The sequence below is a fragment of the Rattus norvegicus genome, chromosome 20 (assembly GCF_021556685.1).
Source record: "Rattus norvegicus strain SHRSP/BbbUtx chromosome 20, alternate assembly SHRSP_T2T, whole genome shotgun sequence".
In the NCBI taxonomy this organism is placed as follows: Eukaryota; Metazoa; Chordata; class Mammalia; order Rodentia; family Muridae; genus Rattus; species Rattus norvegicus.
In genome coordinates this window covers 24,674,127-24,700,970 of record NC_141553.1, presented here as the reverse complement: position 1 = coordinate 24,700,970, position 26,844 = coordinate 24,674,127, and the positions used below count along the sequence as shown (strand labels likewise).

Sequence of the window (26,844 nt, the reverse complement as noted above, 5' to 3'; positions counted from 1 at the left end):
TTTAATGTGTTAACTTAAAGAGCAAAGGTAGAAATTATCTATGGATTAACCTAAGACTATTCTTCCTTGTGCATAGTTGGTGTTCTACTGGTTCCGAGCATAAGATGCTGTCAAGTTATTTTACTATTATAAAGGAAAAGTCTTACCCAAAGAACATTCACAGAACTTTTAATTCTTATGAGATAAAATTAGTATCAGTAACTACGTATTCTTCTGTTTAGCCTCTCAGACACTTTGTTACTGGTTTCAGTCTTTAATGGCATTGACTTATATGTGACTGTTTATGCAAACCACACCATACAGGTGGAGTTCAGTTGTCTCCTTCTATCTGTGGAACCCAGATATCAAATGCATCTTGTCAGAATAGGCAACAAGAAACTTCCCTACTGAGCCAAGTTGCCAGCCGAGTGTTCTCTTTCTTTAAATATCTTTATGGTCATTATCCCAACTATTTTCCACATCAAGTCAATTTTTCAATTTCCTGAGCTTCATATTCAATAGCTTTAGAAATGAGAAATGCTCTCAAGCTTGATCAAAAGACGCAGAACCTAAAAAAGAGACTATTTTATATTTCTATAACTATACTCCTCATTGATTTTATTTTCCAGAGGTCAAAATAACTCTGCCATAATGCTTGATTCTCTTTACTGAAAATATTTTTTAAAAAAAATCTAGCAATGAGGTATTCATTTAAAATACAATTCTGCATTTCCGGGAAGCTGTAGGAGTCCAGAAATACAATGGATCTAATCTCTTTATTACTTATTTTCATAGTGATCCCAGAGTTCGTGACACAAGTGAATGTTGCCTTGGATGCCTTAAGCAAGAATGCACTAACTGCGCTCGATGACAATCAGTTTGTGGACATCTCAAAGAAGATCTATGACACAATCCATGATATCAGGTGTTCAGTCATGATCATTCGGGTAAGCCCACTTTACTTGTTCTTGACTTATTTCAGAATTCCTAACCATCTGGTATGCCTGGAAGGAGGCCAAGAAATGTTTGGTTTCTGTGGTCTAACATTAGTTCTGAAATCTGTCAGTACCTCAAAATCCCAGTCTTTCTCCCAAGCCAGATCTAGTGTCATTTGACTTACATATTTGGTTATAACTCACACAAAGAGAGCACATTAACCCGGAGCATATGGATAAATGAGAAGCCTCATTTTATACAGGTGTCTCATAGCACGATCAAGAGCCAAAAAATAAAAATAAAAAAATAAAACACTCAGAAATAACGTGCTCGCTCTCCCTGACAAGCAAGACAGATCCCACTGCTTAAACAAGGTGTTCCTGTGGGCAACTCCCGCCCCCTTCCTAGACCATAGACTCACACAACATTCTGCAAGGAATCTGACTTCTAAAGCTGATAGGAACAACAAGCCCTTTAAACCTTCCAATCTGGGATTACTCTATTTGAGGGGGAAAAAAAAGAAAAAGAAAAAGAAGAAGAAAAAAACTCTCTCCCAAGGGTGTGACTACATCATGGGTTGTGTATACGATGCATATTCAGAGGCCAAAACTGTTTGTTTTAACTCAAGTGTTGCCATGCATTTTTAAGATATTATTAAGGTAAGGTTTTTTTGTTTTTGTTTTAAAAAATGCTTACATAAGGAGAGGAAAGAACCATTTCTCATGACAGTTCAACTGGAGGTGGCAAGAGAGAGGTATGAAATTCTTTTCTCCCTAGTGTGGGAGCAAGATGCCTTAGAAAGTGAGGCCAGGTGTAAGGAAATCTCGACAGGGTTATTATGAATCAGTATGGGTGTTGATTCTGTTGCTGAACTCTTGATGCTCTGTCGAACACAGCTCAGAATTATTTCACCCGAGGTGAACAAAATCTTGAGATTTATCCAGCTGTTCATCCTTGATTAAATACTACACTGTGGGCTATTTACCTGGGCCTCCTGCTCAAAGCCAATGAAGCGCCTGGCATCAAATAAAGGAATACTGGGCGGGGTGGTGGGTACATGCAGTAAGGAAGACTCAGTAGAAGGTATGAGAAAAGTGTGTAGGCGTGAATATCGTTCACAGAAATTAGCTGCTGCAGAACTGGGAAGAAGGAAGTAGATGAGAATATATGAATAGATTATCGGGAGTGTCTGTGTGAGGCCCCATCGTCATAGCGGTCTACACAATGGAGACGTCTGCAAGCCTTGTGGAGAGTCAGGAGACATTCTGAAGCCTACCTGAACAAATGGAAGGATTGTAAGAAAAAGGTTAAAGGTGTGAAGGTGTTGGATCTTGGGACTTGGGACTTATCAAAAGTAAACTTAACAATGAGTATCATAGAGAGAGCCCCAGATATATACAGATTTCCCAGTTACAGTGGTTAATCTCAAGAATGTGTGCATACTTCTAATAATTCTAATCTTGAAATCTGGCCTTTTCCTGGCCTAACAGTGAGTCCAGTATGATCTCAAGGAGTGTACGGGTATTCACAATGACTGTTCTCCACTCTTCATGATGCTAAGAAGCTGATTCTACAGGGTGCCTGTGCCATGAGCTTCAATAGCTTAGATGAGTCCCATGCAGTTCTTAGTTTACAATATCTTCAGCTTAATGGTGCTTTTACTAGGATTCCATTGTAATTCCAGAACCACCTGTACTGTTGGGAAAATCTACAAAGATGTGGTTGTGTGGTTGGATGTGTGATGTTACAATACTACTGTAGCCAAAAGATCATTCCAAACATGCAAGGTCCCTTGAAGCAGGTGTGTGTGTGTGTGTGTGTGTGTGTGTGTGTATGTGTGTGTGTGTGTGTGTATGTGTGTGTGTGTGTTTGGTTTCTTTTTTACCTTGCGTATTTGCAATTGAGTAAAGCATGAAGGATATTTGGATCCTGGACACAAATGCAATATTTAATAACAATATACAAACTTCACAAAATAGTCTCATCGTGATTGAACACAACACTTCAACCATGTCTATATGGATGTTTGGTAAAAACAAACATTTGCTAACATGTAAACTCCAGGAGAGAGGAGCCACATTTTCTTCAAGTTTGTCTAGGGATAAAAAAAAATAAATAAATAACCTTATAACCCCTTTTAGTAGATGTTCCAGTATTTTTTATTTTTCCTTATTTTGTGCATTGCTTACATATAGCAAATCAAATGACCTTGCTGTTATTTCTACATGTTTTTCCCATACAGAAGTCCTGTCTGGGGCAGGAGAATAATTTGTTGTAATTATAGTTACAAGGAAGTAATTTTTCTCTATAACCATTTCTTTTTTCAAGGTAAAAATTTCTACTTCTGTTAACTTGTGCTTGTTTAATTTTCAACCCACCTTTTTGTTCCTTTGGGGGCTGCTAGGAGGAAAGGTTTACATTTCCAGATAATGGCCCATGCCTGAGGGAAACCAAGGTAGGAACTCGAACAGGACAGAAGCTGGAGGCAGGAGATGATCCAGAGGCCACAGACAGGCACTGCTTACTGAAACTGCGGCAAATGTATTCTAACTAAACCCTCTCAAAAGGGTTTAGTTAGAATAGAAACAGAATAGAATTGAAAGTCAAATAACATAGTTGTTATTTTAGGCAATTTATATGCTGTTTTATTTCTGTTGGCTTACTTTCCCCAATTTCAGACTCAGGGACCATTGGACTAAAGACAACTTTTACTATTACTCTTGGGCCTAAATTCTCATTCAATTAGACTTCTTTAATCTTTTAAATAACCACTTATGCAATGTGTCTAGTGGCTTTCCAAGTTGATTCTTTCCTACACCAACATATTGTCAGCTAGAGATATGAAGTATTGAGTTATATTTCCTTCATGTAAATCATTAATAAAAAATGCCCAAATATTGACCATTTTCTCCAAAAATCCAACCACCCCCCATTCCCTTATTTGTTTTCCTCTGCACAATTGTTTAAAAACAGTTTAATATTAAAATTCCAATTTTCTCCGAGTTCTTTGACTCTTGAGATTTCTGTTAACCCTTCATGCTCCTAATTCTCCCACTCCCTTACCCACTCCCACTTCACCCCTCTATCATCCCCCCTCTCTGGGGCATCAAGCCTCCATAGGACCAAGCCTCCCTTCCCACTGATGCCAGATAAGGTCATTCTCTGCTACATTTGCAACAGGAGCCATGAACCGGCCCACATGTGCTCATTGCCAACACCTTTTTCCAACCTCCACTTTCCTGAGAACCTCCATTCTCCTGGATGCCTTTTCTTCTGCAGATCAAACTACTTCTATTTCTTTCTTTCTGGTGTTTCTATTCTTACCCTGGTGCTTTGGTAATAGGTTACCTTGGTTACAATGACTGACACTGCATAAGGATGCTGTTTGCTTTCATAGTCCAGGGGCGTTCTGAGCCATTTCACCAACAGGTAACAGGAAGCTGTAACGTACTCTTTGGCATACTCTTTGACTATTTTATACAGTAGCTTTAGAGACTGAACCAATGTTAAAAATCCATCCTTTATTCCTTCATTTGTTTCAAGTTTCGTTTATATGGCCACATTCCAAAGAGTCTTGGGATTACAAATGAGAGTTCATAAAATGTATGAAAGTAGGCTGAAAAGACGCTCTCAGGTGGGGTTAATATAAAAACAGATGCTCCTGTGATAATGTTGGATCGCAGATCTCCAGTTAGAGCTGCAGCTTTTATGCACACTGTCATCCCTGGGCCTTGGGGTACTTCTCAAGTGCTATGTCACTTCTACCCACTGCGCTCCTTTCCATAGTGCCGGCACTAATGACACCAGTTCCCTGTCAACCCCAGGGAACACTTTTTTTTTACTCCACAGGAGTAACTGTTGTCAAATGTGAGCCTCCTCCGGCTTTGTAGCTCCTTTGTTGACTGTGGAGCATCTTTTCCCCTCACCATTTGGGACTTATTAAGCACACAGAACGAGCACCTTTTCATTTCTCGCCACTGAACAGATGTCCTGAAGTCACTTAGTCACCCTGCTCTTCACTCCAAGGGCGTCTGCCCAGAGATTCCCAGTTGAAACATTGCCCCTTTGGGAAATGTCCTGACTGCTTTACTGTGTCAGGATCAATATATTAAAAACAAACAAACAAAACAAAACAACAACAAACAAACAAAAACCAGCAGGGAGCCTCCTAGGGGTACTCAGTCAAAGGCCTGTTTTAAAAGGTAACTAACTTCATATGTAAATTTAAGCCAAACCTTGGTAGGAAGGGCTCAGTAGTAGGTCTCTTGCTGTTCTCTCTCAAAACAAGGAAAGGAACTTAAGGGAACCCAGAAGCCCCTCTGGCCTTGGTTAGCTATAACTGAGACCTGATGCTCCAAGCACACTTCTTTCCTTCCTTGTGTCTGTTTAAGTGACTTCTGACTTTGGCAGTCAGGGTGGCCAGGGTAAGAACATCCGTTGAGAAACATTGGTTAGGATACAGACAAAGAGCCAACAGGTGACAGAACCTCATGCTGGGAGAAAGATGTTCCATCTGAAGTTTTTAAGGGAAATGTTTTCTCTCCAAACAGTCATAGTCATAGGACTAGTGGGAGAGCCCTTTGGTCCAAAAGGGCTTTGATGCTGACACAGTTCTGCACTCAGAGCTATCTATCAGCATAGAAAGTGGACTCAACTTTGTTGAATCTCAGGAGCTAAGTATCTTTCTTTTAAACATGTATTCAGAACAAATGACTATGCAGATTGAAGAATACAAGGAAGAATGATATTTAATTGGGGTGTGTGTATGTGTATATATATGCATTCATGTATGGTATATATATTTGTATATGTGTTTATGTGTATATGCCTATGTGTGTATGTGTGTGTGTGTATGTGTGTGTGTGTGTGTGTGTGTGTGTGTGTGTGTGTGTATTGCTGGGTTGTGTCCTGCTTTGTGGCTGGGGTGACTGAAGTGCCCCGGCAAGCCACTCAGGGAAAGCAAAACTCAGTCTGTAATGGGGGGGTCCTCAGTTCCTGTTTTCCCAGATGGGAAAAGTGGAGCCTGGGATGATGGCTGTGGTTTCCAGTCTCCTGTGTACCCTGGTGCTACTGGCATGCTGCTGGGACTTGGGAACTGGGGTCCCCAGTAGACATTTCCACAAGCCAGGAAGGAAGGGGACAGGGAACAGAGTGAGTGCCAAGGTGTATGGGGTTCTTTACAACAAAGGCCTCTCCCCGTTCTCCCCTATCCTTGATGAAGAGACAGCTCTTGCTTGTTTAAAATGCTTTATTGGATAGCATATGTGACTGCATACACCTTACTCAATGTGAACCATGGATTAAATACCTTTGGCGGGAAGGAATGCCCAGGAAGGGAAGCTCATTGGCTGAATGCTTGGAGCCTATTTAGATACCACATAAGCATGGAGAACTCTAGGTTTTTGTGCAAAGTGACTGATTGCTGTAGTCTTCCCTGTGGGATGTCATGGTTACTTGTTCTAGAGCAGGCAGAGTTAGGTAGGGAATTAGTTCCACTCCTACCATTCCCAATTTTGAGATTTATGGGTTTTGGACTCACTCAAGCTTACCAGTTCTTCTATCTGGTGTTACAGTCCACTTGCCCCACATGTATTTATTTTTATATATATGTACATGTGTATATGTATGTATGTGTGTATATGTGTATATATATATGTGTGTGTGTGTGTATGCGTTTATGTGTGAATGTATGTGCCTTTGTGTGTGCATGTGTGTATGTGTGTATATGTGTATGAGTATATGTGTGTATATCCGTGTGTGTCTGTATGTGTGCACACATATGGAGACCAATGTGCAACTTATTTTTTTTTATTTCCTATTATTTATCTGAGTCAGGGCATCTCACTAAGTTGGAGATTATTCAGATAGATACACTGACTAACTGCTAAAGCTGCTAAAATCTGTCTCTCTCTGCACCATTAGTGGAGTAGTAGGTGTGCTCTGCTCAGCCTGGACTTTTATGTGTGTATGGGATTTAAGCTCAGGTCCTGTGCCTGCCTACACAGTAGAGGCCTCTCTCACTGAGCCATCTCTCTAGTTCTCTTCAAGGGTTGTTTTTTGTTGTTCGTTTGGGTAATATTTTATCTAATATCAAATCAAGTAAGTTTTTATTCTTTGACTTAAGGACTCTACAGACGTGCTCAACCCCTATTTCAAATAAGAGATTTGTCCACACAACTACGTTCTATGAGTAACTTTTGTAGAACTGAAAAGATCCTAACAATTAGAAACAATTTACAGGTGATGGCTTTTACAGAATAGGCTATAGAATGGATAAGTGGGGGAGGGAGATAAAGAATCTTGTGTTTTAATTTTTGTAAAAACCAGTGCTAGAAATTCAGAAAAGAAAATTTCTACATTGTGATGGCTTAAGACCTAAGAGAGTTTTCATGCTTCATGTAGGTCACACACTGATGGAGTCACAGGAGGGGACGACTTGGAGTCATTAGACACTGACTTCAGGTTTTTGTGTACCACAGGAGAAGAAAATAACTCTGTTTTCACACCACAGGAGTCTTTAGGCTACACTGACTTCTCCTCCTTCATAGCCCAGTAACTCAAGAAGTACTCTTCTGGAATATTGGTTGAAGAACACTTTTCCTAATCTGTTCCCTGCTCCCTAGGGGCAGACACATTGGTCAGGTTTCTACTCCTTCAATTTGCCAGAGTGCTAACCTGCCTGACCTGTTGTTTCTTTCAGTTCCCTGTAGCTGTGACTCAGCAAAGGGGTCTCTCATATCTTTACCATCATCATGTCCCCTGGTATCTTATAAAGGTTTCATATAGGACCGTTTACAAAATTAACATCAGGCATGTCAGGCCCTCTCTCTCACTCAAGTTGTTATGTGTATAATGTTTGCCATACCATTTTACACATTTGATTATCTACCTATCATGTTTCTACCTATACAATGTGCGTGGTATAAAGGAAGGATTTTTAGAGTATTTAGAAATAGAAATCAAGAATTTTTATAATTAAGTGGTTGATTCAGTTTCTGCATTTTGTACTTCAATGACATGTTAAAATGGAAGAGAATTTTTGGCCAAGCATATGATGATGCTAGATGGATATATTTAATGTTACAAAGATAATAAGATATCAAGAACTAACTTGAGATATGTTTTCTCAAAGAATTGGAATATGCTATCTTTTTGAAGTAAACTATGTTTGTTTTATGGTCATTAACATGACCACGAATATGTAATGTGTCTTTATTAGTGCTCTTTATTACACTTGGGATATCTGAGAAGTTGCATCTATGGGGTTGTATATTTTGCCTTTATAAAAGTACATTTTTTTGCATATGTGCATCACATTTTTATCATATTTACTCCCCTTTCTTCCTCTTAATTCCTCTTATATTCAACCCTTGCTGAATTCCTTCCCATGGACTTCATGTCTCTTTGTTTTAATCCACTGAGTCTTATTTATGCTACTCATATATTCATAGGTATTGGCTGGTCCATTGAGCATGGCAGACCTACCGGAGGGTCTCATGATTATAAGAAACTGATTCTTCATCCACGAAAGCCATCAGTTATTCATAGTGCAGCTCTCAGATCACATCAGAGACATTTTTCTGTGCAGTAGAAATACTAACTGGTTAAAGTGTAGACAGTAAGTATTGGGTGTTGTTTTAAACAAAATCTCCATCAATCTCCATCATTCAATTTTACCACTAAAGACTCCAGAGCCAGATGCTGGGGTGAAAACCTGCAAGCTCAGTGAGGCAGAGAGAGCAGTCAGTTGACCTTTCTCCTCAACTGATATCCCCAAAAGGATATCCTTCTCCATGCTGTCTCAAAAATTCTTCAAACTGAAGGTCTCTCCTTTCTATTTCCTGTGTATTTCTCTACCCTTGTCTTCCTCTTACTCTCTATGGCTTTTTCCTATTTTCACTTCCTGTCTACTGCTTGCTTGTTTAACCTCTTGACCTTTATTTAACCCTGTTTACAATAAACAGAAAACTCTTGGATTAAAGGTGTGTGCTAGACTGAGTTTTCCAGTAAATAACCCAATCTCAAGGTTCACAGTCTGGTCAAATATTCTGTAACAATTAGGTTTCATTTTTAAAGATGACAGGTTAGGAAGCCTTACCAAGAGTTGGTTTTTCTATAATTATTATTTTTAATTTGTGTTCATGTGTGCACCCCTATGCAGAAGCATGAGTTTCATGTGTAAAGACAAAGGTGTATGCTTGCCAATGTATGTTCATGAGTTGTTGAGGTAAAAAAGAAAACATGTACCATTCCAGGCTTTTCCTCCAGGCTTTTCTTCTGGGCTTTCCCTCTGACCTGGGTGGTCCCTGAGTTGTAACAGCATGGCATTGTGCCACACTGCTTTGCTTTCATTCACAGTTCTCTTGGTGGGTTGTTACCACACCAGGCATACACATCCTAATTCTCTGGCAGGCTTGGTGCGTGCTACCACACATTCTCTTGAAGTCAAATTCACCACGTGAAAGAACACACCACACAATAACCTCTGATCCAATTGATAAGATATAATTTGCCTATCTAGACAGCACAAAATCCTGCACACACCCACCCCTTAAAAATATTCATATCAACCTGGATCTATACGCAGAGAAGAATGTTAACATCTGCCGCTATATTCTCCCAGCTCCTCCTCTCCTGCTTCCCCCTCCTTTCTAAAATCTCTGTTCCTGCCTCCCTTCCTTCTCGTCCAATGACAGGGCTCGTGTTATCTTGTCTGGCTTCACCTGCATAAAGACATCAACCTACAGTGAGTACTGAGGGCAGCCTTGGATGCTCTTTGTCTAGGGCAGGTGCTACCACACCTGGCTTGACATGGGTTTGAGGGATCTTACACAACTGAGCACTCCCTGCTTCTCTCAACAAGTATTTTCCACACCGAGCAACTCCCTAGACCACAGCAAAATTCTTCACTGTGAACCTCTGATGTTGGTTTGTGAAGGGGAGGAGAGAGAGAGAGAGAGAGAGAGAGAGAGAGAGAGAGAGAGAGAGATCCTTTAGGATGCAGTTTGGAGCTTGACAAACTACAGGTTATTAACATTCTCCCTCTGTTATCAGCCCCTTGGTATAATAAGCTCTGACGAGTCACAAAATAATCTACAAATTCAGTGATTAAAATGGATTTTATACTGTCTTACATTGTATTACTTCAGAGTGAAATCAGACATTTAATTAAAGTCATAAAACATGAAAATCTACCACAGTAAAAATAACCTCTAACCTTAAAAATGGTTGTAAAACACATGTAAACACTCCTACCTGTGGTCTGTTTACTAAAACATATAAAAGTAAAAAATAAAGTCAGGTAGTTTTGCATATGTTCTGCTATCACTAAGTTAACAGTTTGAGAATAAAATCTATTTTTCAAAAGTTTCTATGACATTAATTTATAGTAGTATACAACCCATCATAATATTTGAGGAATGAAGTTCTTTGAGCACAGGAGAAGAGAGATATGCTGAGTAGATGAACAACCATGAATCCTTTTCAATATATTTACAGTTTAAATTCAGTGAAGATAGGAATTTTAATCAAATACTAACCATACTGTTTATGCCTCACTAAATATATTGATCAAGCTTAATTTGGGGGGATTAATCTTCCTTAGTATAAGAGAACCACTCCAGAAGGGACTTTAGAAGAGTGATGGAGATAATTATGCTAATAATGATGATAGCAACAGAAAACACGAAGGCTTGCATTTGGAGTGATGTTTCTGTACTTGCAACGAGCTGAAACCAAGCACCTGTCAAAAGCGTCTCTATGTGCTTCCCTGTCCTGAAAAGGTATAGGAAATCATCCTAGCAGTCACTCATGCCCAGCATGAGAGCAGCCGGCATGAGGGAACAGGAGAAGCACAATCTCCCCAGCTTCAAAGACTCATGGAGACTGTTCCAGAGTATCACATGCCCCTGATAACAGAGGATCTGAATGTTAAAGTGATAGAAGAAATTGCTTTCTGTCATTCTTTCAATCATTACATAGCCCCCTTAACAATAGTTAAATAAATTCTTATTGACTTTCTATTGTGTGCCAATAAATAAGTCAGACAAAAAATGTAGCTATGTCGTGAGGGATAGGAGAGACAAGTACTCCATCTTTCAGAAGACACACAGAGGAAACCATTGTTAAGGCTTCCGTATAAAATGTCCTCTACAAATACTTTGTAACCCCACTCCCGTTAATAGGTGAAAGCTTTTTTTTTTTTTTTACCAGTATAGTCAGACTTCAGAAGTCAGACTCTCTGGAAAGGAGTGAATTGTGATGACTTTGCCTTCAGTAGTGGATTAGCCCATCCGCATAGGTTATTGGGCGATGAAAGTGTGGAAGGTTGAGCATGGTTGGAGATAGGAGATCACCAAGGGTGTATCTGTGAATGTTCTACTAAACAAATGTTATCACAAAGAAACTATAAATATCAGAAGGTGAAACAATACAGTGATGTCTCCAACCTAATACATGAATCTTTTTATTATGTAGACTAGTGCTTCTAAGACTGATTTAATGAAGTGATGTGTTCTATAGACTTGTAAATTCCCAAATGGGCAGCATATGCTTAGATGGATGATACATTGTGTCAGGGTATTCTTGACACTGACTTAAAAGGGCATAAAATTCTCCAACTATATATACATGAGCGAATACCCAACTGGGGTTTGAAGTAATGAATGTCCACAGGTCTTAAAAAAGATGAAGAATTGGGATAGGGAGTAGGGTGGACACTAGATTTTTTTGACTTTTTGGTTATCAGAAGGAGAGATGGGGGCTTTCTCTGTTTCCTGTGGAAGCATTCTTTTAGACACTCTGTGTTGTCTCCAGACAATAATGGAGGGAATGAAGATGGTGCCCCAACATTCTGAGTGGCTGGGAGGCACAGACTACAAAGTGAAGTCCTTATTTATGTAGTCATAAGTCATGTTCGCAAACCTTATAAGGGTTTTTGCTAAGATCTGGTTCTTAATGACTTTCACTGTATCTTGAATTTTCTCAGTAGTCTTGTTTTACTTGCTTTGCCTTGAACCCTCTGCCCTTTCTTAGGAAGGCCTCTTGCTGCTTGTGCACTTATGAATGTTTGCTGAAAATCATTAGTCTTTGCTTGTGTGCTTTCTGAAATAATTGTCTTTAAACACAGCCTACAGCTATTGATTTCTTCAGAAACATTTGTCTTGCTAGAAGATGTTCTACAAATGTTGCCCTTGCTCTCTTATGTTTACCTTAGAGATGGCTGGTGCCCAGCATTCAGAGCCTTCCATAATGAAAAGACTTAGGATCATCTGTGTTTCCTCTAATTGTGTGTTTATTATCATAATTAGATTTTTATCATAGAAACAATCTATTACTTTTAGAGGTAAGTACAATTTCCAGCTTTGGTCGGAGATAAAAAGAGATGTATCCACTGGCTATTCAAGGCATTTTCTGTGTTTATTCCTTCACTGCCCCCCTCTCTGTCTTTGTCTCTCACATACACACAGACACACAGACACACAGACACACACACACACACACACACATTAGTAACTCTATGCCCAGCTGATGCTGGTGATGAACTCAAAACACTTTGTTAAAATGTAAAAATAAACTGTCTTATGAAAATGTTTAAAATTATACTTTATTATATAAAGAATACATCTTTACAAAAAGAACAGTATAGGGTAATCTATGGTAAACATTAAATCCAACTGCCCTAACCCCTCCCTCTCAACTTTGCTCATTTGCTCATTGTTTGACATGTTTTATGTCCTTCTCTCGATCAATGCCCATGCATAACGTAGCTTGGATATGAGCATCTTTCATTCATATGTTTGATAAAAGGAGCATTCCATGCTGATCCAAAACTTCATTTTTTTCTAACTTTGTATAAGTCATATTGCATAATTACAGTCATAATTAAAGGCATTGTTCAAATACAGGATTAACAACACCAAAAGTATTGGAAATTGGTGGCTAAGAATGATTTGCATCAGAAGCAGCAAGATGGCCCCCTGGGTAAAGGTGCTCGCCACACAAGCCTAAGGACCTGAGTTTGGTCCCTGAAACCCCAAAAGGAGATATGAGACCAACTTTCACAGATTGTCCTCTGACTGCCACACATTTGCAATATTGGCTTTGAAATCCACCGGGAAAGACAAAAAATTCGATTCAGATTAAGATTAAATAAATTTATCCTTCCTGCTAACAGAAGGATGGGCAGCCTTAGAGCCAGATAGCACGCAGTCTGCAAGAGAAGGAAAGGACAGGTTTATGAATGTGAGTATCAAAGGTGTACATTGCATTTATTTATAGGATCCCCGACTGGGCAAAAAAAGATGTATTTTAATAAGAAGAGCACTTCATCCAGTCCCATGGCAATCAGGGAGTTTACAAAGGCAGAAAGCAGATATACCATCTCTTTATTTTTATCTCACCTGTAGGCCACTAGGATTTCACGAGAAAAGGTCAATGAGCCTTAATGGATATCTGGCACCATGTTAAGTTTCTTTAGCCATCACAGGCGACGTCGATATAAATTATACACAGGTCCGAGCACCCTGGGGATAGAGTTGCTGAATGACTGGGATAGAGCAGGCAGTGACACAGTGCCATCAAGTTAAGGCTGGCTGTCACGTTCCCACAGCAGTAGTATGTGTACATACACACACACACACACACACACACACACACACACACACACACACATATTATACATACACCCTACACATTCTACCATGGTAAATACTATTAATAATACATTAAAAATAATTGAATGCATCAATATAAGGACTACAGAAAGAACAAGTGACAAGTTAACATAAGAGGAGACAGGAGAATCAAATGACATCATTTAACCATATCAGATTGTACTTCAGAGATGAAGCAGAGAAAATGCCATTCTTTAAAAAAATAAAATGAAGTTTCTAATAGAACTGGGGGAAATCAATCAGAGGTAAAGTTCTGCCCCTGAGCCACACTGGTAAGGAATGTAGCCTGAGGAAAGGAAGTTTTGTTGCTGATAAGCAGCGGGTAAGAAGTTTACATCCTTCCTCTCATTTCACCCCTAAAGCAGCCCTTCAGGCAGGGAGGCGGCAAACCATTCTGCTGATAGAAAAGACAACACCTAACTTAGCATTGCCTTCGCCAGGGCACTCTGAGAGATGATGATTGGCAGGACTATACACAAGCACCTCTGTGTACAAACACCCCTGTCTTTATCTGTAATGTCCTATATTCCCCACACTGTGTGGTCCTTGAGCAGTTCAAGATCTCTAGGTTTGACGTAGGCTACCTGGTTATGAAGGTGTGGGGGGCGTTCTTTAGAGAATTTCTGTACTATCCTTAGAAAAATGTAAATACGATTAAATTCAGTTGTAAGAAGGCTTGGGCATAGAAAAGGTGTTTTGTTGCACTTTGTTAAATACCACACTTATCTTAAAAATGGTTTCCAAATATAAATAAATACCCTGTCATAACTTAATCCCCCCTTTTATTATTTCTATATCAGCTTAGTGATTGACAAAAACTCTGTGTAGGTAAAGATAGGTATTAATACCAATATAGAGCAGTTAAGACTACAAACTTAGGGATGGGAAGCAGTTACTGGCAGTATGCTTGCTTAAAATAATCCAAGCCTCAAGTTTGATCCTCAGTCCAGAAGAAAGGAAAAACTATTCTAATGTTGCTGACCTGCCCTGATATAAAGACTTGGAGTCAAATGGGGTAGAAATAGACTCTAATGCAGACTATGTTTATTTTCTGATAATCCTTATTATCTTTTACATATATGGAGATACCTTCAGGTCAGATTGCTATCATCTGGCTATTAGTTCAGGTCGACATTACTCTTTGAAAAGTGTTTTGGGAGCTGGATGGTGCTCATTGGTATTATGACCTCCTGTCCAAGTCTAAGGACATAAGTGTAACCTCTAGCACTTATGTATAGATCCAAATGTGAGAAGGGAACTTATAACCATAATGTAAGGAATATGAAGACAGGAGGAACCCTGAATTCGCTGCCAAGCTAGCCTAGCCTAATTAGGGAGTTTCAAGCAATGAGCTAACTCTGTCTCAAAAAAATCAACCACAGTCATGCATATGTACATACCTGCACATGCATGTATACCTACATACATAAACCCATATACAAAACGTAAAAGAGAAAATACATTCGTTTCAAAGTTAAAGGGTATAATTTGAAAAGGTGGAGTTTTAAAAATGAATACGTGATCATTTCAAACAGGCAAAATATTGAATTTTAGTGAATAGACATAAGTTTAATAATGACAGATAAGTAGAGGAGAGACCTGAGAGAGTGCTGGATCTCCCTGCCCTAAGGAAAGTGAGGAAATATCTTCATCTGTTTCAGAAGATAGAGCAGCGGAGGAAATATGAAAGACTAGTCCAGCTTAGGGCACACTGGGAAAGAAGACCTCCAAATTCCTCCCAGGTACCTCCAGGATGAATCTTTTTAGGGTTCAATGCCAAGAAACCAATCAGGAGACGTTTTAATTTTGAAAGTTAATTTTTTTATTTTCAAGTTTTCATCAAAAACTATCAATATTTTTGGAATATTATCACTGGATTCCGTGAATTTTACTCAAATGCACTGGTAGAAAAAGTCACCATTTTAGATGCCAACTTATCCTCCCTTAATAGATAAAATGCAATCTTAATTTACTTTTCAATGATAAATTTTTAGAAACTAGCAAAATGACTGTAAAATTCCATCCTAAGGGGGTGAATTCGCCAATATGTAAGAAAATTTACAGGAGTAAAGTTTCAGAGAGTCGTTGTCAAATGTCAGCATTTTATAGCATCAGTGGTACAGCATTAATAATCTAGTCCGGCCTCACAATGTAGTACTTATGGTAAGAAGCCAGAAATGTTCCCCACAATCTTCCTTCTAGATGCTTTGTGTGGAACTGTAGGCATTGCTTTTTCTATTTTTTTAAACTTACTTTTGAGGGTTTTTGAGAAATGGCTTCCTGTGTTTGGTCCTCTGTGATGTGAGTCTGCAAACCTATCCTCGGGCTATTAAATCAGGGATGCACAGGGCAGATTTCTGTGTGCTTAGTGTTTTTCGGTTGTATACAGACAGTGAAACCATAGGCTGTCTCTAGAAGGAAAATGTGTCAATTCCATACGCATTGGTTACTTTTCTCATGACTACAACAAAATGTTTGGCCAAAAAGAACTCAAGGCAGGAAGAGTGCATTTTGGCTCCAGTTCAAGGACATGGTGCATCAGAATGGTGAAGTCATAGCAACCGAGGATGGAGGGACCTGTCACATTATCTGAAGTCAAGAAAAAGAAAGCAGTCAACCACCAAATTTCTTATTGTATTAAGAGTAGCAATCTAGCCAGACTAAGTAATGGTGGCGCCTACACTCAGGGTAGGTCTTCCCACCACAGTTAACTGTCTTTAGAAACTGTTTACAAATGCTTGTTTCCATGGTGATTTGAAATTCCATCTTGTCAGTCAAGATTAACTATCATATCATGGCTATAGAATAAGTCTTCTAAATTTCTCTAGGATCAAAATGGTTGGGAGTTCAACACTTGGCTTAATTCTATTTGAAATTATTTTTTAACTATTCTCATATTTGAAATTTTCTAATAATAGCCCATTTTTTTCACAGACATCACAAATCTCTTTTGTTCAATTGTTAATTGGGGCAAATGAAAATATTTTTTTCACTTATTTTGATTGGGACTGTTGTTTTCATTGTAATTTATTTCTACTGCTATTTATATATGGCTGTTCAGTGATGCATCCCACTAAGTCTTACTTTGTTTTGATTTAGGTCCTTTTGTGCTTGTTCAAAATCAAGTTGTTATTTCCAGATCCATGTTACATAATACTGTCACTCTACCAAATTCAGGGAATTTAATGATTCCCTTCATATAATAATTTGAAAGAAATTCCTATTATATTCCCATGAGGTCTTAATTCTATGCTCTAGGATAGATCATAAGTTTATATGAACAACTCTACAAGATTTAGTTGATTTGTCGTTCAACCGATAACTGAAAATTAGTTAAATAGATCATGTTTAGATTTTTTTATATATGTTTTAATTTTGGTGTCTTGAGACTGTTAGATCCCAGTACAGTTGTTGGAAACACAAATAACATTGCATATCTACAAAGCTCTCTCACTGCCAGGAAGCCAGTTGTGACACAGTTGACTGTGACCTTATTGACTCCATTGGTTTTTACATACCTCCTAATTCTGTATGTAGTTGTCCTTTATTTTAGGAAGACATGGATGTTAGAATTGTGGTTGTCATTTATCTGGAACAGCATGAATGTGTTTGGAGAGCTTCTCTCTTTGCTTCATCTCTCATTTTTACTTGAAAGGGAATCCATGGGTTACCTCCCACAATGCATCACTGTTATCTTTGAAATTCTTATCCCGTTATTTCTTCACAATATTTCAATTTTACTGACCCCCCATGCTTTAATTTGCCTCTTACAATGGTAGAATTAGCAATTGCCTGTCATTGCTATTCATGCCATTGCATATGTCTCATCAAGTGCTGACTTTTTTTGTCCCCATTCCATTCTTTTGTTCCTGATGTCTGTCGTCTTTATTATAAGAATAGTGCTCATCTTTGACTTGACAGTTTGAACCAGCATTCCGACATTCTTTCCTTTTCAGACTTCCCAGTATGAGAATGTACTTTGTTTTGAATTTCCTCTCAATCTCTATGTATAAAACCTTATTTTCTAACAGAGAGCATCTGCTGTTTTAATTCTGTGTGGCAGTGCATCTGGTCACGCAGTAGGCTATCCATTTGCTTCATTCAGGCTTCTGAAGGTACTGTGAAGATACTTGTTTGCTTTGCCTAGCCGGTGTATACTCAAAAGAGCCAGAATGGAAACACAGATGACCGATGTGTTCAGGATACCACTGCTGCATTTGAGAAACAACACAGCCAACTGTGGTCATTGTGAATGAACCCCTTGTAAGTTAGTATTTGCTTAAACGTGATCATTCATTTTACTTCGATTTTGCTGTGCAAGACCAATGCTCTTCCTATTGAGGTATCCCCGAGCTTTTCCCAACTTGGATACTTTATTCTGATTGTTAATTGTTTATAGACTTTTATATTCATTTATTCTTATTACATCTACGTGTTAATCTGAGTGGTGGTGGCAGGATGCATGTAGCCATCAGTGGACAACTTGTGGAAGTTGGTTTTCTTCTTCCACCTTGTGAGTCTTTTGGATCAAGCTCAGGTTCCTCCATCTGGTGACATTCCGTATACCACACTGAGCCATATCACTGATCCCAGGAGACTTTCACTTTTGCAAATGGAAGTCTCTTAAGTATAAAAATGTTAGAGAGTGATTAATATAAACCAGACTCCACAGCTCCAGAGCTATGAATGCAAAAATATGCAAATGAATAGATCATTATGAAAACCACAGAAACAAAAATTATACCTTACAGGCTATGCACTCATTAGCACTTGGTTACAAGGAGACATAGATACAAACAGTTCATTCACCATGATTTAGTATCATTTTCCTTCTTTAACGTTTATACCTCATGCCTTAGAATAGCAAACAGATGAATTTAAACTGAGAATATTGCACAAATGTAACATATAGCATTTGTATCATGAAATTTTACCTGTCTTAATTGTGAAAAGTCTAGTAGTATATATCATGCATATCTTGTATAGTTAGTTGAAAATGAATGTGATAGATATAAAAACAAACCAAATGGTATCAGTGACTCCTGAACCTTTTAAAACAAGTGCTTCCATTGATGTCAAGCAAGGCTGAAATGTGATTTTCTTCAAAAAATAATTTCTAGGTAAACTGGGAATGGAGTTAATCTGACTCTAGGCTCATACTATTTTTCAATAATGATAAAATAGGTTTTTGTTGTTGAAGTTTTGTTATTTTTTGTTTGTTTTTTAGATTTCATAGGTCTCGTTTTTCTCAGTAGAGGTTTGAAGGAAAAAAATCAAAAGGCAATTTGCCCTTTTTACAATGAATTCTGCACAGACTAGGAAGGCTGAAGGTAGGACCATCATCATACGTTCTCCCGTTCTTTAAACCTAAGGGAATAACCAATTTTGGCTTTATTGATTTTTTTTTTGGGTTCTTTTTTTCGGAGCTGGGGACCAAGATTTATTTTTTGTTTTATTGGTTTTTTATGTTATTTTGTTTTTGTCTTTTTCTTCCTTTTTCATCTTAGAGAGAGAGAGAGAGAGAGAGAGAGAGAGAGAGAGACAGAGACAGAGACAGAGACAGAGACAGAGACAGAGACAGAGAAAAACAGAAACAGAGAGAGACAGAGAAAAAGACCATGAAGTTGAGTAAGGATCTGGTAGGAGCTCTGAGTTCAAATACTATTTGAAAAGAATAATGAAAAAAAGAATAAAAGGTTTTGAAGCTGACAGGATGTGCACTTGATAGGCTGGCATTAAAATGAAGTGTGATTAATTGATGGAAGAAGCCATCATCCCATCAAAAAAATGCCTTCTAATTAGAGTTCTTCTTGTGTCCAACGTAATAGGAGCTCTTGACTGCTCACAATTGTTGGAGCCAATGCTCTCACACCATGAATCTAAATCAGCACTGTACTTCTAGGTTATTACAGTTCCTTTGTTAATTACTCGCATTTTTGTTACATTCTAATTCCTCATGAATATTCGCATTATTTACAAATTCATTACAGATCTATAGCACAATATTTTCACCTTTGAAAAAGATAAACAATTATTATGAAGTCATTTAAAGTGAAATACTTTTAAAAATTAGGCCTGTAATGCATATGCATTTCATTATAAAATGATAGGATAGAATAGAATTATTAGTAATTTACTCCTCAAAGCTATCTGTAAGATCTTTGTGATATATTCTATGTAGATATGTGAAAATAAATATACATGTATATTCATAAGTATTCTAAAGTGAATTATAACAAATTATACATATCATTTTATAAACTTATGTCTATTTTATTTTAAATCTTTTATATATTATTTTCATATCTAGCTTAAATTTCTGCCCCAAACCTCATTTATCCTTAAATTAACCATTTCATACAATCTTAATCAAATACACACACATATATATCATACATATATCATGGAAGTCTTTTGTCTGTTTATATAACCTTGAAAGACAATACAATAAAAAATTAGGGGCTAGAGAGATGACTCAGTGGTTAACAGTATTGAATGTTCTTCCAGAGGTCCTGAGTTCAGTTCTCAGCAACCACATGGTAGCTCACAACCATCTGTAATGGGATCTGATGCTGTCTTCTGATGTAGTGTGTGTACTCATATACATAAAATAAATAATTCTTTTTAAAAAATTAAACTTTATATTAGTGATTTTCCAGCAAATAAATATGGTTATATGACTTTATAATTGAAATATATAAATTTCCTGTAAGTTAAATTATGTACAAAATGGTATAACATTTTGGTATATAGGATTGGTATCATAATCAAGTTAGAAAGTGTTGGCCCCTGCTCACCCTGTATCTGTGTTTTCAGACCTATAGAATTTAGCATTATGCCCTGTAACTCTGTAAATCCCCTCTTCCCTAAGAGAGAGGAACTAGGGATGAGCCACTTAAGGTTTACTTCCTTAGTAAAATGGAACAAAAAATCAAAGATAAGACAGACGAGTCTGTGAAAACTTGGCTTTGCCTGTTTGTTTTGCTTTTTGTTTTTGGTTTGTTTTTTTTTTTTGCCTTTTGTTTATTGTTCTGGAGAGAGAGAGAGAGAGAGAGAGAGAGAGAGAGAGAGAGAGAGAGAGAGAGAGAGAGAGAGAACTGGAAGTTAGTTGTGCGGAGAGGTGGACAGGAGCTGAGAAGAGTTGGAGTAGAGGAAAAAACTTCAAAATATATAAAAAAATAAATAAAATTTTTAAAGATTCATTTGTTTTACAGTGTGAATTTAGAAAAATGTTACTTGGTAAAAAACAGACCTTTAGTATGGAATCATGTTTGATATTATTATGGCTTAGGAAATATATAATAAGATATTTTATTGATTTTTGTTTCTTTCATATATATGAATGTTTTCTTGTCTCTATGCGAGCCAAATGTGTACCGAGTCCACTGAGGCTGGAGGACGCAATAATATCCCTGGAACCAGACTAGTGTGAACCTGGGGCCTCTACCAAATCAACACGTACTCTTAACTGCTGAACATCCTCTGTAACTTCTAGTTTATATTTTGAAAAAAATTAAAAAAAATCATAGACCCCCAAAAAACATTCAGTAAAATAGTTTTTTTATGTTCAATGAAAAATTTTAAAATGCATAGTATACACTCATTAATCATAGATTCCAAAACTTGGCAAAATAAATGAAATAAACAATAAACCCCTTGTCCTGCTTCATCAAGAGTCCAAGCACCAGGGCTAGAGAGATGGCTAAGTCCTTAAGAGCACTTGTCTTTGCAGACGAACTTGGTTGCATTCTCAGCACTCACATAGCAACCCACAGCTGTCTCTAACTCAAGTGTTCAGGGGATCTGACACCCTCTTTGGACCTTTTCAGGTAGCAAGTGAACATATGGTGCTCTTATATACACGCAGGGGAAACATTCATACATAAAATAAAATAAAAGTAATAAACTGACAAAGTTTTTTAAGAATCAAAACATGATTTGAATCCTTGTTCTTTAAATTGTCTTAATGTTTGGATAATCTGCAAGTTAATAAATTGCTAATATTTTTAAGAGAGAATACCATCTTCTGTTTTAATAATGTGTGTGAGACTTGACTTGCACCAGTAGTCCATTTTTGTTCACGTATTCTGTAGGTCATTGTTGTAATATTAATATTACATATGCAGATGTTTTATCACAGAAAATTCATCATTGGCCTCAAGAAAATGGCATTTTGAGAACATAATGAAGCAAATATTAACTATGAGACCAATAATATCTTCCAACTGCTAAGGATATGTCTCCTGAATTAAATAGTTTGTTCCTTTCAGATGAAAACAGAACAGCAAAGCAAGCAGGCTTACCACAAAACACCTAAAATGGTAAGGATTGCGTGATCCTTTCCACTGCAATATCATCCTCGAACCTTCAAAAATGCCCCTAAAATTTTAATAAAGTACCCTCAGAATTCTAGTTGAAAATTAGCTAGGCAATATTTGTTTATTGTATCATCATCATCATCATTATCACTATTATATTATTATTATTAAAAATAGATTTCTCTCATACAGTACATCCCAACAACAATATCTCCTCCCTCCACTCCTTCCAACTCTTCCCTACCTTCCCTCTCCTTCACTTCCCCTGTCTTTCTCATCTCATCAGAAATAAGCCTCTCTCTCCTGCTCTCTCTCTGTCTCTCTCTCCCTCCATTCCTCCTCCCTTCCTCTTTCTCTTGCTCCTCCTCCTCTTCCTCCTCCCTTTCTGTCTTCCTATCTCTCTATGTCTCTGTCTGTGTCTCTGTGTATCTCTCTGTCTATCTGTCTTTCTGCCTTTGCATCTATCCCACAAATCAGAAGCAAGCTCTTACCTACCCCTTGTCTGCCCGCCTGTCTACTGCCATGCTCTAGTCCATGATGGCAATGGACTCAGCCTTTGAAACTGTAAGCAAGTTCCCCAGTTAACTGCTTTCTTGTATAAATTGGCTTTGTAATGATATCATGGAAGCAGAAAAATAATTAAGCTACATATATGATATTCTTCTATAGGTAGAGAATAAAAAAAATAAGTTTTTTTTCCTTAGCACATCTTTGGATTAGATACACACACACACACACACACACACACACACACACACACACACACACACACTTGGTAGACAAAAGCTTCAGCTAAATACATCTTATCCTTTCATAGGGAGATATAATAAGCAATTTCCCTATCCTTCCAACATACCCAGAGATTAGATATACTTCTCTCTGTTTCTTGTAACTATGTGGTATATTTGCATGTTTGAGCTTACTGTAAGCTAACCCTGTCCAAATGGAAAAAAAAAAAAACCTGAAAATTCCCCAGCTTAACCAAACCCAATGAGTGTGAGCATTGTAGAAAGAAGACCCAGAGAATCATGTGAGTTTCTCTGGGTATTATATTAGTTGTGACAGAGTGGGTGAGGACTGGGTAACAGTGTGAAGGAAAATAATTATTACTAATGATAATACATTTGAGTTGACATTTATAAAGTATCCTGCCTTAAGATTTTCCAAAGTCTGTATATTTTATGATGAGTACCAGGTGGCAGTCCAAAAGAAGAGATTGTATTTATTCATTGAAACAAAAAAATGGCTTGAAGATTAAACATTACCAAATATTTAGATAATTACTACAACTCCGGGATATGTTAGGTCGGTCTCTTTTATTACAGTATAACTAGTCTCATGTGTAACATTTCTATGAACTTTTATCTGTGCTTTATGTTTATACCTTATTATTTTTGTATTAGATTGGCCTAATTCTGTAAGAATTTACTTATCTAGGGAAAATAAGAATATATTAAGAAGATAGACTTGATTATTAAGGAAATTTGTGTTTAGTTCTGACTTCTGTGTTTCTGTTCCTTACTGTGTCTCATTTCCTTGATTGATTCTCCCTGTGTCTTCCTTAATTTGCAAGGATTAAGAAAAGACAAATGAAAATATGCACTTCTCAGTCACCTCAAATAAGACTCCAGGCAACACAAGGAGGGATATAAAGCTAGCTTTATTTTTTCATTAACTAGAATGACCTTATTTTCAAACACCAAAAATAGAAAATGGGTGCATTGAATGAAGTAAATTATACTTTAGATAAATAGGGCAGATGACTGAATTATTCAGCATATAGGTACATACAATCGATCTGATAAATAAATATATTACAAACAAATGCAAGTTCAACGATGTGTTTATATTTATTCTAATAGCATCAATGCAAAATTCACAAGCCACGCTTGTGAGGACTGGAGAAATTGCCCAGTCAGTAAAGAGCCTATTGCAGAAGCTGAGAACATGAAATTGAAACACCAGCATGCAGGGAAAAATGCTTGCCGTGGCCATGGCATCCTTAACCAAACAAAGCACAATGGTATAAGGAAATAAGCTGATCCCTAAAGCTATCTGGTCGACCAGTCTAGTTACCGGATGGCCAGCTCCAAGTTCAATGAGAGACACTGTCTTTAACAAACATACAAACAGACAGCTAAGGAAACCAATCAGGAAGAAACACCATGCCTCCAGCTTCCCTTACACACAAGCACAAGCATTCAAGCATGTACCAACATATAACTATCTGCTATAAAATTTATAAAATAAATGTGTTAAAGAATGACTAAAATAGCAATTTCATTTACTTTTGATAAAGTTTATACAATTTTATCTTTTGCTATGTAATAATTCACAAACTATGTTTTTGAATCAACAATGTAATATTGTTGATTTTGAATCAACAATATAATATAATTACTTCCTATTTTCTCTTAGTCATATATGTGGTTGTTTCACAGCTTGTTTCTGTGGTGAAGGATGTCACAAATCTGTAATCAATATGGCATTGCATTTTTATTAGAGGGCCCAATTAGGAAATGTTCTAAGTCTGAGATCCTATGGCCATCAGTAGCAACACATTCCTATTGGAATATTAGAATGGCCATTGGATGAGAGCTACTGCATTTTTTTTTGTCATAGATGCCTCTCCAAAGATTAGCTAATAAAACTTCATATAGATCAACCAGCAGGGACCACATATAAGGGAAGAGACCAGCATATATGGCAAACCAAAGTTAGCAGTCTTTCGTGGTACTTTGTTCGCAACACATGAGTCACCAGTTCTAGACTATACTCTGGAGAAAGGCTAAAACACAGATGAGAATACTTAAGAGGTTGGTATCACTGGAGAAGTGAGGGCTGGGAGCTAAGTGACCTCAGGCAGTGGTGAGTGAGGCAGCTTCAATGAGACATCTCATTTTAATAGGGGGAGGGGGAGACAAAGACTATTTAAACCTTTGTGGGATGAGTAGGAGATGTGGGATAATTGAACATGATTGGCCAGGGCCAGAGTTCTGGAAATGCCTCATCTGCATAAGGAGGAATTCCAGGTGCTGCTGAATATGATCTTATAAGGGGAGAGAAAATTCAACCTGGTTACTGGGCTACAAGATCTCCTCCAGTGGGGCAAAGGTTGGGTCATAGGGGTAAGAGTGATGGGACATGTAGGCCTTTGGCAGGGAAGGAACAATCCTACTACTGTTAATTTCAGTTCAAGGTTTCTAGGGTTTGTGCATGCCTCATTCACAGGTACATGGCTCCTAGGTCCCACACAATCTAGTTCAATATTTAGTGGTATCATATTACAATATACATTTACTTTATAAATGCAGAAAATAGAGTTGTTGTATTGATCACAAAATTTGTGAACACCTATTTAAGAGATATCTCTTCAAAATGAGTTCTATGATTCTATAAATCTATAAAAAATCTATTTTTAATTTAAAGAAGTCAGGATGTTGAATGAATGTAATTTGAATGTGAATATTTCCATCGTAGTATATTTAAAAGCAATTTTTGTTTCAATGTAACCAGTATATTAAGTGAGCCTTTGTTTTTAATATCAGTGCATTTTGTACCCTCTTAAAGAAATAGTCGCTGAACCTGGGATACTGCAATCAGGGTAAGGATTCTGGTTCCACCCATTAGCCTACAAATGTCATGATGTCATTTTTTCAGTAGCTAAGTAATGCTCCAATATGTAGATGGTCCATGTGTTCTTTATTTCCCTCTTGGTTGTTTTCAATTTCTGGCTATTATGAAAAGAGCAGTAAAGAATGTGGTTGAGCAAATGCTTCTGGGATAGGATAAAGCATCCTTCTAATATATACCCAAGATAGGTCTGGTTGGATTTTGAGGTAGACAGATTCCCATCCTGCTGAGGAATGAACACTTTGGCATCTTCACAGACCCCTTGTCTGATAATGTTGAGTCAGAGCTATTTGCATTGCTATTGTTTTTTATTTTGACTTTCATTTTTTACTTTTAATTTAATTTCATATATATTGTTTTCTCTCTTTTTACTCTATAGGTCCTTTAAGTAACTATAATGGCTTCCTTAGTGTTCTTATAGGATTCCTAAATGTGCAAAATAGTAGGGCCTTGAATGTAAATATATTGCTTTTACCTTTCCTTGGGCTCTTTTCTTTCCTTTTTTGAATTGCCCTGTACTGATATGTTAGTTTTGTTTTATTTTATGGTACTATTATCCATTAGAAGCCTATTTGTTCTCTAGTAAGAGTCAGAAAAGAGAAGGGATCTGGGAGGGAGGGAGAGAAAGAGGTGGGAGGGAGGGAGAGAAAGAGGAAGAGAGGAACTTGGAAATGTAGAAGGAGAAGAAACACTAATCAGGGTTGTACTTTGTGAGGAAAAATATGTTCAATAAAAGGAAAAAAAGCTAAAAACTGCACCCAAAAGAATTGCTAAGCATTAACCTTCAAAGGAATTTATCTGATACATTTTAATATACCTATATTTAATATCATATAAAAATACAAATATTGTAAAACATTGTCTCATCAAAAAGAAGAAAAGGAGAGAGAAATCCTGAGTCTATGAGCTACATTTTCAGTTGCTGTGTTAAAATATCCTTATGAAAGTAATGTAAGAGAGACAGAGGGTTTATTTATATTCGTTCATAGTTCAAAGGCAGTTCAAAGTTCATCAAGGCAACAGGAGCTTGAAGCACCTGGTCACACTGATTTTACAGTGACACAGAAGAAGCAGGTGCTTTTTTGAAGCTATCAAAGGAATAGTGCACCCATCTAGATGGGATCTTCCTCCTCAGCTACCCTAATTAAGATAACCTCTCTTAGATATTCAATGTCTAATTTAAATAATTCACAACTAACTTAAATAATCTCTCGCATATAGTCTCAAGCTTTGTCTCTTAGAGGATTATAGATCCTATCAAAGTAGACTAGCTACACTAACCAGAACACTAAATTTCAAGGTCT

The 26,844-nt window shown here is 37.4% G+C and overlaps 1 protein-coding gene across 3 annotated transcripts in view; it reads left to right on the top strand.

Moving 5' to 3' along the window:
- Window positions 1–26,844, top strand: part of Ctnna3 (catenin alpha 3) — a 1,520,222-nt gene that overhangs the window by 1,221,287 nt on the left and 272,091 nt on the right. For all 3 annotated transcript variants that reach the window (NM_001426985.1, XM_087597777.1, XM_087597778.1), the window contains 1 exon segment: window positions 775–926. In NM_001426985.1, coding sequence (NP_001413914.1) covers window positions 775–926 — 152 coding nt within the window.